Source organism: Thamnophis elegans, chromosome 13 (genome assembly GCF_009769535.1).
Source record: "Thamnophis elegans isolate rThaEle1 chromosome 13, rThaEle1.pri, whole genome shotgun sequence".
NCBI classification, from domain to species: domain Eukaryota; kingdom Metazoa; phylum Chordata; class Lepidosauria; order Squamata; family Colubridae; genus Thamnophis; species Thamnophis elegans.
Window position 1 is genome coordinate 22,727,408 of NC_045553.1, and position 17,490 is coordinate 22,744,897.

Below are 17,490 nucleotides of genomic sequence, written 5' to 3' on the forward strand. Positions count from 1 at the left end.
TGTTGGGACAAGGAGTTGGCTTCAGGCTCTTGGGAAGCCTGTCAGAATAGTGAGCTGCTTTGACTGTGAACACATTGGATGAAAGTTGACTTGACTTTACCTGCAGTGCTTGCTCCTGAATGTCTCTGAACAGCTCCATATCTTTCTCCGCCATGACATCTGGGCCTCCTAGAAGCCACTCTTCATTTTCTTGTTTTCCATCCCAGCCATCCTGATTGTCTGAAAACAGAACATTTAGAATTCCTTGATGGATTGTCGACAATTGAAACAGCAAGCAAAGTGATTTCTCATTAAGAAATGGCTTCTGAGCATTCCCTTGCTTTCAAACAAGACAAACACATCCTCCTTAATTTTGGCAAGAGAAGAAAGTCTTACTTGGTTACCGAGAGTGCTTTTCTTTCTTCTACATCCACCCAAAACCCGTCCTCAAAACAGCCCTGCATCCTCTCTTGATTTATGACAAAAGCCTCTAGTTAATAGACAGGGTAATTCCAACTAGTTCCCAATGCTCTTTAGAGTATTATTGACTAAAATAATAAATTGCAGCAATAAATCAAGATAATGATTTGCTCTGATCTTCCTATGATAATACAGCAGGTTATTTCTAATGGACAGCTTTCAAAGGTGGTTATCGCAGTTTCTTTATAGCCGTTCACCCAGATAACCTCCCAGTTCCATAAAACACAGAGTCAATCTCTCTCTTCGCTACCTGTGGGCCAATCTGAAGTGCTTGATTTCCTATTGTCCTTTCTCCTGATCCTATATTGCTGAGAGTAGTCCACGACTTCTCCTCGGGCTTTACGTCCATCGGGGGATGGTGTGAAGAATTTGGTAAGGCCATCGATAAGCCCTTTGGTTTTCTTGTTGAATTTCAAGGTGATGCTGGCATCCCCACAGAATTCCAGACCATCGACTTGCTCCAAGTAACCCCCATCCAATGAGCAAGTCGACTGACTGGATAAGGGGGTCTTACGCTTGCGACCCCGACCGGGTCCCGTCTGAACTTTGCTGAAGGGAGCTTTCGATCTGAAGAAATAATTGGAGAGGAAAAGAAAGGGTGTTAGAAAGAAGACAGAGAAGCATCAACCAAGCTTGCAAACAGTAATTGATTCAAAGTGTGTGTGTATATGGGTGTGTGTTTGTGTGTGCATACACAAACATATATACATATATACATACATACATACATACATACATACATACATACATACATACATACATACGTGACACAGTGGCTCAGTGACTAAGATGGTGAGCTTGTCGATCAGAAAGGTCGGCAGTTCAACGGTTTGAATCCCTAGCACCGTGTAACGGAGTGAGCTCCTGTGACTTGTCCCAGCTTCTGCCAACCTAGCACTTCAAAAGCTTGTAAAAAATGCAAGTAGAAAAATTGGAACCACCTTTGGTGGGAAGGGAACAGCATTCCGTGCATTTAGTCTTCAGCATTTAGTCATGCCGGCCACATGACAGCACTGGCTCTTCAGCTTTGAAACAGAGATGAGCACCGCCCCCTACAGTTGGAAACGACTAGCAGGGGGGAACCTGTGCGGGGAAAACATGTATGTATGTATGTATGTATGTATGTATGTATGTATGTATGTATGTATAAAGGAGTCTATGAAATGCCATGCAAAATCTGCCCATCCACATACATTGGACAAAATAATAGGAGAATAAATGCACACATCGCAGAACACAAGATTGCAGTCAGAAAAGAAGAAAAAACTTCCTCCCTTTTCCAGCACCTTAAAGCAACAGGACATGAAATTGATTTTGAAGGAACCAAATGACTCTCCAAAACTGAACTCTTCAACAAGAGAAAGAATGTTGGTCTTACATGAACGTGTCTTTTAAGAGGAGGGGAGGGAGTGGTCACCTGTGGGTATTCTCAAAGCCTGATTGGTCCAAAGACTGAGAGCAAAGTCTTAAATACTGGTGCCTTCCAATGCTGGCCCAGTTTCTCAAAGTCGAACGGTACAACTGAAACAACAAAAAACAACAACAACCAAACCCCCAGGATCACCTGGGCCCTCCCCTTGGCCCCAATGGAACACAACTCAGGGCGGCTCGTGACCACTCCCTCCCCTCCTCTTAAAAGACACGTTCAGGTAAGACCAACATTCTTTTTCCAGATGAGGGGAGGGAGTGGTCACCTGTGGGACATACCCAAGCTATAGTCCCAGGGAGGGAGAACAAGAAACCACTAGGACCCAAGGGGAGCATCAGTAGCAATAGCAATAGCAGTTAGACTTATATACCGCTTCATAGGGCTTTCAGCCCTCTCTAAGCGGTTTACAGAGTCAGCATATTGCCCCCAACATTCCGGGTCCTCATTTTACCCACCTCGGAAGGATGGAAGGCTGAGTCAACCCTGAGCCGGTGAGATTTGAACAGCCGAACTGCTGAACTGCAGTCAGCTGAAATAGCCTGCAGTGCTACATTTAACCACTGCGCCACCTCAGCCGCCACCCTCTGCAAGACCCTCTGACCAAACGACGCGTCCGCAGACGTGAAGCATCCAGACAGTAATGTCGGATGAAAGGCGTCGGAGAAGCCCAAGTGGCCACACGACAGATGTCCTCAAACGGGGCCCTCGTGGCCCACGCCACTGTAGTCGCGGCACTTCTGGTAAATGGGCCGTGATGCCCGATGGGGCCGGACGACCCGAAGCCCCGTAAGCTTCAACAACGGCCTGACACAGCCAATGGCCGATGGTAGCCAAGGACACCCTAGAACCCAGCGTCCCCGGCTGGAACGAAACAAACAAGGCCTCCGACCTACGGACTCCCTCGGTCCACCGGAGGTAGATCCGCAGAACGCAGCAGATGTCCAACCGATGCCAGAGCCTCTCCCTACCATTGGACGGACCAGGGCAAAAGTCGGGCAGGACGATCTCCTGAGCCCTATGAAAGGGAGTATTCACCTTCGGGATGAAGGTAGGATCAAGGCGAAGCACCACCCTGTCCTGGTGAAAATGGCAAAGGTCGTCCCTGGAAGACAGGGCGCCCAGTTCTGAAATACGTCGGGCAGAGGTAACCGCCACCAGGAAGGCCACCTTCAGCGACAAGAACCACAGATGAACAGACCGGAGAGGTTCGAATGGGGCCCCTGTCAAGGCCCTGAGCACCAGGGGAAGATCCCACGTGGGGAACCTGTGGATGGGGAGGGAGGCCTGAGATTAGCCGCCCCCTTCAGAAAACACTTGATCAGGGGGACATGGGAGAGGGAAGAAGAACCCCCCCCCCAAGGATCGATGACAAAGTCGCCACCTGGCAGCGCAACGTATTCTGCGAAAGCCTGCTTTCAAGACCCTTCTGGAGGAAGTCTAAGACGTTAGGAATGGTGGCCCTATTGGGAGAAATGCCCAGAGGAGAGCACCACTGGACAAAGGCCGTCCAGGTGGAATTGTAAATGCGGGTCGTCGATGGACGCCAAGACGCCTCGATGGTACAAATGACCACGGAGGTCAGATTAGCCCCCCTTAGAAGCCGCCGTTCAAGAGCCAGGCGGTCAGATGGAGCCACTGGGGCTCCAGGTGAATCAGAGCCCCCTGCAGCAAGACCACCTCCCCCTGTGGAATCCTCCACGGAGGGGCCACTGACAGTTGGACCAGGTCTGCGAACCAGGGCCTCCTGGGCCAATAAGGGGCCACCACAATGACCAGGGCCCTCTCCGCCACCACCTTAAATGGTGTAGTGCTTTTATGTTTTATGTTGTAAATTGTTTGTCCTTCCCTCCCCACTTTTGAACTGTGAGCCGCCCTGAGTCCCCCCAGGGAAAAGGGCGGCATACAAATAAAGTGAAACTGAAACTGAACTGAACCTTCCTGACGGTCAGCGGGACGAGGGGAATGGGAGGGAATGCATAAAGAAGGCCCGAGGGCCACTGGCTCCTGAGGGCGTCCGTGCCCTCCGCCGGCCTGGACTGGAAACGGGTGAAAAACCGAGGAAGCTGGGAATTCGCTGGCGAGGCGAACAGATCCACCAGAGGAGTCCCGAACCTCCGACAGATCCTCTGAAAGAGCGACGGGTGGAGCTGCCACTCGCCATTGTCCAGAGTCGCCCGACTCAGCCAGTCCGCCTGGACATTGGAGAGCCCGGAGATGTGTTCCGACACCAAGGACAACAGGTGGCTCTCCGCCCAGGCGCCCAGCCGCAGAGCCTCCAGCCAGAGGGCCCGCGAGTGGGTCCCCCCTTGACGATTGATGTGGGCCTTGGTGGCCACATTGTCCGTCAGGAGGAGCACATGGCATGGCATCGGACCTGGGTACCTGAGAGACCGCCTCCTGCCAATTACCTCCCAAAGACCGATTTGATCGCACAGGCTTGGCCTTCTCCAGATTCCATCTGCCAGCCAATGTCGGCTGGTGACCCCCCGGAGAAGGGCCTTCTCTGTTGCTGCTCCAGCCCTCTGGAACGAGCTCCCCGTGGAGATCCAGACCCTTACTACCCTCCCGGCCTTCCGTAAAGCTATTAAGTCCTGGCTGTTCCGGCAGGCTGGGGGCTGTTGAAGTATCTGGCCCCACTTCAATTGTGAATGTTGCTGTATTTTTTAATTGTCTTGTATTGTCTTATTTATCCCCTCTCCCTGTTTCATTGTAAGCTGCCTGGAGTCCTTCGGGAGTGGGCGGCATACAAAACCAATAAAACTCTAAACTCTAAACTCTAAACGTGACGCTCCTCCACCGAGGACTGAAAATGATGCAGAGCCAGGCGGGCTGCCTTCAGCTCCAGCCAATTTATGTTGTGGCAGAGATCTGAGGCCGTCCACCTGCCTGAGCCATCCGAGAACCCACCAGGGCCCCCACCTGAACAGACTCATGTCTGTGGTGACGGTCACCCTGTCCAGCTCCGAGAAGCAGCAGCCCCGCTGAATGGTCGGGGAAAGCCACCACGCCAGAGAGACCCGGACCCCCGTCGGGAGACGGAGAGTCCGAAGAGAGTTGCTCAGCCGCCCACTCTGAAAGGGGATGAGCTCCCACTGGAGAGGCCAAAGGTGAAGCCTGGCCCACGGGACAATCCCGATGCAAGAGACCATCTTGCCCAATAACTGTGACAGAGAGAGGACTGAAGCTAACCGCCTTCCATGAACGCTTTCCGCCAGTTGACAAAGGCTGCTCTGATGTTCCGGGGACAGCCACACCACCCCCGACACGGAGTCTATGACCATCCCCAGGTGTAGAATACGCGTGGAGGGGGAAAGATGGCTCTTGGTGAAGTTCACCGAAAAGCCCAGGCTCTGGAAGCTCCGAATAGTGAGCCGAAGATCCGAGACGGCCTGAGGAAGAGACCCCACCTGAACCAAGACATCGTCCAAATAACATTGGAGCCACACCGAGATGGAGCGCAGGTGAGCCGCCAGGGCCACCAGAATCTTCGTGAAAGTCCAGGGAGCCGAGGCCAGCCTGAAGGGAAGAGCCCTGTACTGGTAATGGCGGGTCCCGTGCGAGAACCTCAGGAACCGACGGTGAGTGGGCAGAATAGGTATGTGAAGATAGGCCTCCGTGAGGTCCACGGAGGCCAGGAAGTCCCCTTTCCTGATGCCCTGAAGGATAGATTTGAGGGAGGACATTTTGAAACGCCTGTACACCAGGAATCGGTTCAGGCGTTTGAGGACTAAAATCACCCTCCAGCCCCCCATGCTCTTCGGAACCACAAACAGATTGGAGTAGTGGCCCAAGCCCCGTTCCCCTAGAGGAACTGCCTCCACCGCCTGAATGTCGAGAAGGTGGGCGATCGCCTGATCCATCAGGCGGCGGCGCTCCCAGCTCCGAGACGGAGGGAACGACCTGAAGAGGTTCGGAGGGATGGAGAGAAATTCCAATCTGAGACCGTGACGAACCGTGGCTCAGACCCAGGTGTCCGAAGTGATTTCATCCTATTGATCCGCATAGAGGGAGAGGTGGCCGCCGATGGGACGACTCGCGTTCGAGTCACTTCCCCCTGAGGTAGGGACGGCCTCCTCCTCCACAAAAGGGCCGCCTGGACTGGTTCTGGAAACGATTCCTGTCCTGAAAGGACGACCCAGGGAACTGCCTATCAGAGTGGAAAGAAGAAAAACGCTGGTTATAGCCGCAATCCGCAGCCCTATACCTTGCCTACAGTAAGGGCGTGACTTAGTTTCGGGCTTCTTAGCATTAGAAGGAAGAACCTTCTTCTTGCCCTTATCCTCTACAAGGATGGGGACGAGGGTCTCCCCGAAAAGATTGGGCCCATTGAAAGGGGCAGCCGCCAAATCCCACTTTGCCTTGTTATCCATCTGCCAGTGACGCAGCCAAAGGAGCCTACGAAAGGTGACCGAAGTGGCCAGGGCACTGGAAGCAAACTTGACCATGTCCAGGATCGCATCAGCTGAGAACTGGCAGGCCGCCATGATCTTGAAGAGATCCTGGTGGAGCCGCTCGTCCTGGATGGGAATGTGCTCCTGGAGCTTCTTAAGCCACATGACAGTGGCGCGGTTAAAGTAGGAGGCAGAGGCCGCGGACTTGATAGCCCATGCAGTGGCATTAAAATTCTTCCGCAAGGTAACTCCTACCTATGGAATATTCTCAAACAGTACTTGGACCAAGAAAGACTGAGAGAACTGGGCCAGGATTGGAAGGCACCAGTATTTAAGGCTTTGCTCTCAGTCTTTGGACCAATCAGGCTTTGAGAATACCCACAGGTGACCACTCCCTCCCCTCCTCTGGAAAATAATTATGGAATCTATTGAAATAGAGAAACACCCCCACAACATGAATAAACGTGATGGTATCTCCTGCCTACCAGACATCTGGAAACTAGCCCTAGTCAATAAACGAGTCCCAGCCACAAAAATCGACACAGGACCCAGAACAACACAGGACACCATCACCAGACACCCTCACCAAACATCAATTCCATCAACCAATCAAGATGTGACAACACAGCCAACCAATCCGTTTAAAGCAATAAAGCCAACATTCCACACACCCTCATCTATATTTATAGAAAAACGGCAGCTCCTATCATGCTTTGCTCGCAGAAGCACGAAGCCAAAGGCACCAGCATGATGATGATGATGAGTGTGACCTCATCAAAACGTTGCAAAGATACTGTCAAACTTACACGGGAAAAGACATGAATACGCACGCGCACACACGCACACACATACACATATGTTGCATTTGTGCTGATAAATAAATAAAGGGAGACTAGTATAGAACTATTTCAAGCTATTTAGCTCTCATCGGCTAGCCATACTCTTACTGGGAATCGAACCCAGTAAGGGTATGGCTAGCTGGTGAGAGCTAAAGAGCTTGAAATAAATTTATTTATCAGCACAAATGCAACACAAATGTAACATAAAAAATGGCTTTCTGCCTGGATGGCTCCTAGGGTGAGCCGCAAGACAGAAAAGGGAAGCAGTCCCATATTTGGGCATACCAAGGGTTGTGACACAATACATACGTACGTACGTACGTACGTACGTACGTACGTACGTACGTACGTAACTGTTTTGTTTGGACTGAGAATTATACTTTAACATTCCTGCAAGTTTACTGGAATCCAACTCAAATCCAACTACGTTCAATAATTCAACAGAGAAATTACTTCCGTGTTACTGTGCAAATTGGCACCTGGTGCTGATTTCTTATGACTCTTTTGCATAAACGTAAAATACACCACCACTACAAATGTTGCACGCTTCCATTTTTGGTAAAGTATTAAAAATGTGTGTTTATGAGCAAGAAACGGAGATGAACACGACTCTCTATAGACAGCAATTACTAGGGGAGCAAAATGGTACTTCTTTACTTTTCTATGAGCCAGAACCTTAGGATCTGTTAAAGGGGTTCTGAAACAGTGGATTTAGTTGTAGGCAAAACTAATATTCAAGGAGGGAATATCCCAATATTTCCCAGAATGTCCCAATCCAGCTGTTCTGTTTTCCAGAAGTAAATCTTCCAGAATAAGGATAAGGTAAAAGTAAAGGTTTCCCTCACACATATGTTCTAGTCATTCCCAACTCTAGGGGGTGGTGCTCATCTCTGTTTCAAAGTCGAAGAGCCAACCCTGTCCGGAGACGTCTCCATGGTCATGTGGCCAGCATGACTCAATGCCGAAGGCACACAGAACGCTGTTACCTTCCCACCAAAGGTGGTTCCTATTTTTCCACTTGCATTTTTACATGCTTTCGAACTGCTAGGTTGACAGAAGCTGGGACAAAGAATGGGAGCTCACTCCATTATGCGGCACTAGGGATTCAAACCGCCAAACTGCCAAACTTTCTGATTGACAAGCTCAACAAGTATGTAATATTCTCTGTGTATTTTGGAACAGTGATGTGTCCCTGTTTTCACATCCCTGAATGAATGTTTTCTCATTTACGTCGCTTCGGAATATTTTTGCATTGGATTAACTGACAACCATCTTAATCATGCAAATGAAATAATGAACAAAGATTTCATTGTTGGGGTAACAATTTTGAACTTCTGGGGAGATAATAGGGCTCCAGGAAAGTAGATGGTCTTCTTTAATGAGTTCAATATCTTAGAACTGTTCTCTGTTTTGAAAGAGGGGCTAGAAAAGGATGCAAAAAAGGGGGGGGGGGGGTTGCAGAAAATAGTTTATGACAGTTGCAGTGTCCCAGGGTCATGTGATCACCTTTTGCGATCGTCTGGCAACAGGGAAGCCAAATTCACTTAACAACCATGTTACTAACTTGGCAACTGCAATGCTTCACTTAAGAACTGTGGCAAGAAAAAGAAAGTGTTAAATGGAGCAAAACCCACTTAACAAATGACTCCTTTAGCAACAGAATGTTTGGGCTCAATTGTGGTCATTAAGTCAAGGAGCGGTAATATTCCAAGCTTAAAACAAAATATGAATGTTCTAAGACACCCCCCACACACACAAGATTTCTTCTAGCAAAACATAAGGCAACTTTTGCTATTCTAACAAAATGGTCTGATGGAATGTTTCAAGCGAGACTCTTCTGTTAGAACAGAGGTTTTCAAACTTGGCAACTTTAAGACTTGTGGACTTTAACTCCCAGAATTCTCCAGCCAGAAAAACTAAAGTTGCCAAGTTTGGGGGCCCCTGTGTTAGAAGCCCAAAATAAAAAAATAAAATATTTAATGGACATCCCAAACTCAAAAGTTGTTACAATTAAATGTACAGGGCGGGGCATAACCTTTTCCTAGGGGGTCACAGCAAGATCGACAGCAGTTTACAACTTCCGCGACACCTCATTTTAAAGCCCATAAAAAACTGAATTGAATGAGCTATTAAATGTTAAATTTGCTTTAAGAATGGCTGGAAAATTCGATTCGGAAGAACAAAGGATCATTGACAGAATAAAATGCATTGCCTTTCGAGAGGCTCGCGATGCTGGAGCGACGTTTATCAATCGAAAATGGATTGCAAACAAATTGAAACGTCATCCGGATTGGGTTACTGATAATTGGAACAAAACAGCCCAAGAATGTTTCACAAAATTTGGAGAAGGGCGTCCTCTGCAACTGTCCCAAGAAAGCAAAGCCATCATTGCAACTGGCAATCGCAAACAACGAAAAGGAAACCGAAAAGTGGCCCAAGAAATCCTTCAAATTCGTGGAAAACGAGTTGATCAAAGGACAATCGGCCGATATCGAGAACGAGAAGGTTTGAAGCCATTCCACGTCATTTGCAAACCATTGAAAACTCAAACACACGTTCAAGATCGGCTTTGGTTGTGCGATTGGTTGTCTGAATGGACCGAGGAAGATTTTCTTCATTTGGCGCCATCTGACGAATTCTTCGTTTATGCCATTCGAAAACCGAATTTCCAGAACGATCGAATTTGGGCTAAAGACGTCGACGACATCGCCAAACATGAACGATATCGACAAATCGTTCGCAATCCGACTTGCATCGGGATTTTCGTCATTTTCACAGCCAAGAAACTGCATTGGGTTTTGAAGGATAAAGGGGAATCCTGGGATGGCAGTTATTTCCGTGAGAAAATTTTATTGGAGAATGTCATTCCATTTCTCAGTGATCCAGACAATGTCTTGGTGGTTGGTGAGGCTGTCTTTCTTCATGACAAAGCTCCTTGCATGCGTGCAAATGCGACTCAGCAATTGTTAAAGGAAAACAATGTCGAATTTTGGGGCAATGACGTCTGGCCGGGAAATTCGCCAGATCTCAATCCGGCAGAGAACATTGGGGCCATAATTAAGGATGAAGTGGAAGCTCTGATGATTCAGGAGCAAGGTCAAAATCGATATTCGGTTGAAACTTTGAGAATGAATTTGGAAACTGTGTTGAAAAATCTGGAAAATCGAACGGAACTGTTTGAAGATTTGTTGTGTTCTTATCCACCTCGTTTGAATGCTGTTCGAAGGGCTAATGGTGGTCATACTGACTATTAAATCGTGTCAATAAACTCAGTTTTTGATGGGCTTTCGAATGGTGTATGAATTATTTGTGTTGTTATTACAAGTGTTGCTGTGACCCCCTAGGAAAAGGTTATGCCCCGCCCTGTATGTTCAACATACGCTTTTCCCTAAGAATCAAAGCTAATGGCTCTAAATCAAATTGAAATCTGAACTCCCTGGAGGATTTTTAACCTAAGGGTAGCTCTGATGTAAAAATCCATTTCTGGCAGCGGTGTTCTTTTAGAAGGCAGAATTAAGAAATATCTAAATTGCCATCCTACAAAAGTGTTTCCCACCTAACTTTTTCCCAACCCTTCATTTGGCATAATCCAAAGCTAGAAATGGAAAATAAATGTAGAAACCAAAACAATGTTAAGTTTGAATATTATAGAATTAAGTGAATCAAAAAACAAATGTTTAAAGAGAAAATCTATTTAAAATTGAGGTAATACTAACCTCTTCCAAAGTAGGTACTAAGTCACTTGGTGTTTAAATTTGCAAAAAAAAAGGGGACATCTCTAACAGCAAAATTTCTTCAATCTCTATCAGACTTCAAGTCTCAAAGTACTTACGTTGCATTTTGGTTCTTTAATCTGTTTTTGGGACGTCCTATAGGGTTGGCATAACGCCGCTTAATCTGTGCTGCCTTCTTTTGGAGTAGTTTTCTTCCTTTTTTACGTGGTCGACATATTTGACATATCCACATGCCTGTAAGAGACAAACCTCGTCGTCATACAACCACAGTCCTGCTTGTTTGTGTTCCACATTTCTATCTTCCATCCGGAGATTCTCCCGCAGAATATAAAAGGTGAGTAAAACTGGACAGGGTATTGTTTCTAAAAACAATAAAAGCGTCACCCAGCCAAACAGAAAATGACTAAGAATAAATGCAGAACGTGAAGATGGCATACTAAAATCAATAAGAGAATTTTATTGGAAAACTCGGTTTTTAAATGTCTACAGAGATTCTCAGTCATCCAGGTCAGGGTTGTCCCAGAGGTGCTTTTTCAAGAGGCAACTGGATGTTTCGCTTCTTCCTTCCATTCCCCACCATGTGGGAATTCTGGGAGATAAAAGTCCACCCATCTTAAAATTGCTAAGGCCGAGAAACCATATCTTAGAGAAGAGCCCTATCTTCTTCAGAGCTGAAGAAGCTTCTTGGATGAGAAGAGAAACGCCTTCAAAGAAAAACCAGAAAATCCTGTTGCCTCTTGAAAAAAGCACCTTTGGGTCAGTTTTTAAATGCTTTCCGGGGGGGGGGGGAGGTAATTTGATCTCAACTGTGAGGCTGTTCCACAGCATCAATGCTGCCACCACACAACAGGGCCTCCTCCCTTTAGCCATCTGATCTTCCGAAAATGAAGAGTCGGTAATATATTTTCCCTATTAGACCTCATCAATTAGGCCAATATTCATTAGAGAAGGTAGCCCTGCAACTATCTGGTAACCAAACCATAAATGGCTTTAAAAAACAGCACCTTAAGTTGTATCTGGAAGCCAATTGGCAACCAATGCAGGGTTCACAAACCAGTGTTATATACATACTTCCAACAACAGACGCCAAAGAGTAGGCAAGCTGGTGCATTGTTGGATCAATTGTAATGTTGGGGTAGTTTTTAAGGGCAACCACAAACAGAGCACATTACGGAAGTCTAGCTAGATGGCGATAAGCAGGACAATTACTGAAGCTAGATTCATTGTGCCTGTTGTGGTCTGCAGGCAGCCTGCAGAGAGCTGGCAGCAGTCAGACAGTGAGGAGGTTGGGGAGGAACATGGGCCAGTCCTGGAGTCTGGGGAAGGCTTGGACGAGGGATCTGCATTGGAGACAGAGAGGGAGCTAAGGCCATCTGGTAGTTATGTGCTGCCTCCGGAGCCTCCAGAGTGTGGCATCAGCGAGGCAGAGGAACAGGGGGAGCCTGTTCCCGGTGCGCACTTGCGTAGAGCTGCCAGAAGGCAAGAACAGTTAAAGCAAAAGGGGCGACTCAGGAATAAGGCTTGGAGATGATTGGCCCCTCCCATAAAACATAAAAGAGGAGCAAAGGCAGGTGAGCCTTTGCAGGAAGCAATTTGTTCATTCTGGTCGGTTCAAGCTTTTGAGAAATCCTGTTTGACTCTGTGCTCAATTTGGCCTTGCAAAACTAACTGGCAATTAGGTCTCTGGCAGCGTTCCAAGGGAGATAAAGGTGGGTGCTTATCAGCCTTACCCTGAAAGACTGTGGCAGACTTCTGTTGGGCTCTTCACAGACTAATTGTGAATCATTACGGGCTGTGAAAAACATCATTCACAGCTGTTCAAATTTTAAAAAGGGGTTTTGGAGACTAAGTGTGTGATTTTTACTGTCTCAGGAAGCCTAGGTCAGAACAATGCCTGAGGTAGGGTTGCAACTGAAGCACCAGCTGAAGTTGGGAACATTCTAGCCATGACATCCACCCGCTGTTCCATCATGAATCCAGAAGGATTCCCACATTGTGAACCTGTTCATTGACAGGGAATGCTTGATGAGGTGCTGGAAAACTCCAGTGTGTTCACAGCAACTCAGATTTACCAAGCGCGTACTCTCTCCCATCCAAGTCCTGGCCATCCCTAGGACACCAATCAAAGATATTGATGATTCCACCACACCCTGAACCACCGAATGACATCTCCCCAGAGCTTCACATATAAAAGTAAGGAAGAAAACTACCCTGTTTTCCCGAAAATAAGACCTTCCTGGATAATAAGCCCAATCGGCTTTTGAGCGCATGCACTAAAATAAGCCCTCCCTCCCAAATAAGCCTTCGCCAAAAATATTGCAACACAGCATCAGCCATGAGGTGACCACGCTCGCTGCCTCCTGCTCCTCAAAAATAATAAGACCTCCCCGAAAATAAGACCAAGTGCTTATTTCAGGGATCAAAAGAAAATAAGACCTTCTTTTCTTGCATTGGAGCGCAAATATGTGAATTGTTTTGCCTATGAATTCTATCCTGCGTGCTCAAGATTTTCCACATAATCAGAAAAAGTTTACCTTTCCTTCTTGTATCATTTTTCACCCCGCCCCCTCCTCCTTACCTTTTGGCATCCTGGTCAAAGGAGGATCACAACACTCCATATGAAAGCCCCGATCACACGAGTCACAAAAGAGCATATTATCCTGTAACGGCACAGATGTTTCTGGTTAATGCATTGTATGTGCACACTCCGAGAGTTACAACATGGAGGCCATCAAAGCTTTTGGCCACGGTTCAGAATACCTAAGGGAGCCACTGGGATATAGCGGTTATAGCAACTTTGAGGCCATTCCCCAGCCACAAAAGTTCACCAGATAATTCTGGACCCATTATCTGCTCTCAGCCTAACCCAACAGTTCTCAACCTGTGGTTCATGGACCCATGGGCGGCCATGATGTCATCACGGGGGGACCACAAAGGCTTGAAGAAATGTGAGTCTCGGGCGTCCGTGGCCACAAAGGGTATTTAAAGGGGGTGTATGGTGAAGAAAAAGTGAGGAACCACTGGTCTAACCTATTCCCAGGGCTGTTGTGGGGATAAAACTGGTGATGGAATGTACTACTTTGCATTCTAAAAGGAAAGGCGGGATATAAATTTACCTTCTGTAACCAATTTATTTATTTTATTTGTAGCCCAAATAAACTTATTATTTTTACAAATAACTCAAAAGGTGGCAAACATACTCCTGCACTCCCAAACATACAACAACTCTGTGAGGTGGGCTGGACTGAGAGAGAGAGAGGGACTGGCCCGAAGTCACCCAGCCGGCTTTCATTCCTAAGGCAGATCTTGAACTCACAGTCTTGCACTTTCCAGGCTGGTGCCTTAACCACTAGACCAAATTGGCTCAATTAATGAATTAAGAGAATGTCTTCTTCATAACTGTCACCAGCCCTCTGATAAATAATTTATTTCATATGCCTTGCTCATATTCTAAAATTAGAAGACCAACGGAGGCTACCTTCTGTACGAAACCTGATGAAAAAACCCATTCAACAAGACAGCCAGGTGTAAAACTGGTTTTGCAATTTTTTTTTTCATTCAAAGCTGACTTCTGTCTATAGTAGTTGAAAATTATAAATCCTTCCTGCTCACGTTCCAGTTTGATTGTTTTACTGATGTATTGTCATTTCATTACCAATTACATTGTCATCATTTTGGAACTATTGCGTACAAAATTAACTTTTCAATAATTTTTTCACTATTGTGACAAGTAACATATTGAACTAAGAAGCATGAGAAGAAATATTTTGTTATTGCTCTTTTTAAAGTGTCAGCTTTTGTTTTCACATAGTTGTCTTCTGCTTTTCTATTTTTAAAAAACCATCTTAAATAATGTTTACATAAATAAAAATACCGTATTTTTCAGAGTATAAGATGCACCAGAGTATATGACGCACCGGACCAATATTTTGAAGAGGCAAATTTTTTAAAAAATTTTTTTTCATTCTGCAAACCTCCCAAAAATGGCCCGTTTTTCATGAAAACGGGCTTGTCCCCCCCCCCCCAAAAGGCATGAATAGCCTTTAGGGAGCTTGCAGAGTGTTCCTGGGGGTGCCCCCCAAATGTGCAAAAAATGGCCCATTTTTCACGAAAACGGGCCCGTTTTTTGTCAAAAAAATTGCATGCATAGTCTTTAGGAGGCTTATACAGTACTCCTCGGGGTGCGGGGGGGGGTGGCAAAATTGAGCAAAAAACAGCCTTTCTACAGGCTCTGCATGGTCATTTTGATGAAGGGGCGGGGTTTCAGGAGGCCAAAAATGCTGTATTCAGTGTATAAGACGCACCCAGATTTTCAGCCTCTTTTTTGAGAGAAAAAGGTGCATTGACTTATACTCTGAAAAATACAGTAAGTAAGTAAAATCAGCCAGGTTTCTCCACTATGTGCTTTGGAAAGAGAAGATTAAAAAGATCACCAAGTACAAGGACCACAAAAATGCTCTCCTGCAAACCAATTTATCTAATGTTAGCCACAGAATGACACAAAGCATCCCCTGCACTTGATGGTTTTAGAAAATGGTCAGGCCCACGGGAAATATAGTAGTTCACAGAATACAAGGCCCTTTGGAGCATTAAAAGGTAACCTGAGAGTTTTGGATTAGATCCAGAAACATGCTGGGAGTAAAACAATTGTTACAAAGGTTTCCTGCAGTAAGCTCCAGCTGGACTCCCCCCACTTTGTGCCAGCTGTAGTTTCCAAATAGTCCCAAAGTATCTTTAAAGTGCTCTAATTTGGATGTTACAAAGGTATACATGATGGTTGCCAAATCAAACCACAGTGTGCAAGTGCAAACAAGATGAATTCTGCAAAAGAGATTACTCTAAGTTTTATCCAGGCCAAGATCATCTTAGGAGCCATGGTGGTGCAGTGGTTGGAATGCAGCATTGCAGGCAAACTCTGCCCACTGCCAGGAGTTCGATCCTGACCGGCTCAAGGTTGACTCAATCTTCCATCCTTCCAAGGTGGGTAAAATGAGGACTTGGATTGTTGGGGACAAGAGACTGATTCTGTAAACCGCTTAGAGAGGGCTGTAAAGTCGTATGCAAGTCAAAGTGTTATTGCTCCCTTCCTTCCTGTCTGCCTGCCTGACCTCCCCTCCCTTCCCTTGCTCCCTCCCTCCCTTAGAATGCAGTATTGCAGGCTAACTCTGCACATAGGCAGCATTTCGATCCTGATGGGCTCAAGGTTGACTCTGCCTTCCATCCTTCTGGGTAAAATGAGGAGTCAGATTGTTGGGGGCAAGAGGCTGACTCTATAAACTGCTTAGAGAGGGATGTGAAGCACTGTGAAGTGGCATATTAGTCTAAGTGCTATTGCTGTGTGATGTAACTTCCAGACCACTGATTCAGCCAATAAAACCTTCAGCTCAGATACTCACAGCATTTTTGCCCTGGTCTCGACAGGAACTGCAGGTTTTGCACTCAATGCACTGCCATCGTAAGGCCTTCACCCGAACAGTTAATTCTGGGGAGAACTTCAAGCAGGATGGATGACCTGTACATGCCAAGGATACAGGAGGAATTTCCATGATGCCAAGGAAAAAACAGTAATATTTAGTAAAAGTAAGGTTACAGGTTCTAACGCAGTTCACTCTTGACTTCCAGAGAAGACACCCGGTTTGTCAAAAGAATTCAAAACATGTTCTCGGCACTTTGCATCAATTTGCAGGCTGTGTTTTCAAAAGGAAATGGGGTTTTTTTTGCCCAAGAATTTTATTTCGGTTATATGAGGAAAACTTTAGTCCCAAAAAGATTTTTGTGGATGGCTGAACCCAAATGATTTCAACATGTCCGTGATTCACACATGATTTTAAAGTACTATTCATACAATACTTGTTAAAATCTATGTCTATTTTCATCTGTGTAGCATTTTTAGACAAAGAAATGATTCTTGGCACTAAAAGTACTGCTCATAATGGAATGATCTGTCATCTGCTTTGAGGAAGCCATATATTTTGTTTTTGCTGTAAATGTATATCTAAATTCCATACAGACCACAACTGAGGGCAAAATTTGTTGCTAAGCATGACAGTTGTTAAATGAATCTTGCTCCATTCTATGATCTTTCTTGTCATCGCTGTTGAGTGAATCACTGCAGCTGTTAAGTTAGCAGCATGGCTGTAAAGTGAAGCTTCCCCACTGACTTTGCTTGTGTTGTGGCTCGCCAGCAGCCAGCAGAGCTGGCAGCAGATTCAGACAGTGAGGAGGTTGGGGAGGAACATAGGCCAGTCCTGGAGTCTGGGGAAGGCTCTGATGAGGGCTCTGTGTTGGAGGCAGAAAGGGGACCAGGGCCGTCTGCCAGCTATCAGCTGCCTTCGGAGTCAGACATCAGTGAGGCAGACGAACAGCTGGAGTCTGTTCCCAGTGTGCACATGTGCAGAGTTGTCAGACAAAGGGAACAGTTAAAGAACAAGGGGCGGTTTGGGAGTAAGGCCACAGATGGACAGTGAATGGCCCCTCCCAGCTGGAGCCTGTTCCCAGTGTGCGAATGCGCAGAGTTGCCAGACGAAGAGAACAGCTAAAGAACAGGGATCGAGTTAGTAGTACGGCCACAGCTGGATGATGAATGGCCCCTCCCAGAGGAAATAAAAGAAGAGCAAAAGGGGAGTGGAGTTTGCAGG

At 46.5% G+C, this 17,490-nt stretch overlaps 1 protein-coding gene across 1 annotated transcript in view; it reads right to left on the bottom strand.

Annotated features, from left to right (window-relative positions):
* The window catches only part of KAT6A (lysine acetyltransferase 6A), an 80,056-nt gene that overhangs the window by 34,519 nt on the left and 28,047 nt on the right, over positions 1–17,490 (bottom strand). The window contains exons 4-8 of the mRNA XM_032229130.1: positions 16,249–16,364; positions 13,431–13,512; positions 10,951–11,086; positions 710–1,026; positions 101–219 (exon numbers count right to left, since the gene is read on the bottom strand). Coding sequence (XP_032085021.1) covers positions 101–219; positions 710–1,026; positions 10,951–11,086; positions 13,431–13,512; positions 16,249–16,364 — 770 coding nt within the window. The remainder of the gene's footprint in view (positions 1–100; positions 220–709; positions 1,027–10,950; positions 11,087–13,430; positions 13,513–16,248; positions 16,365–17,490) is intronic.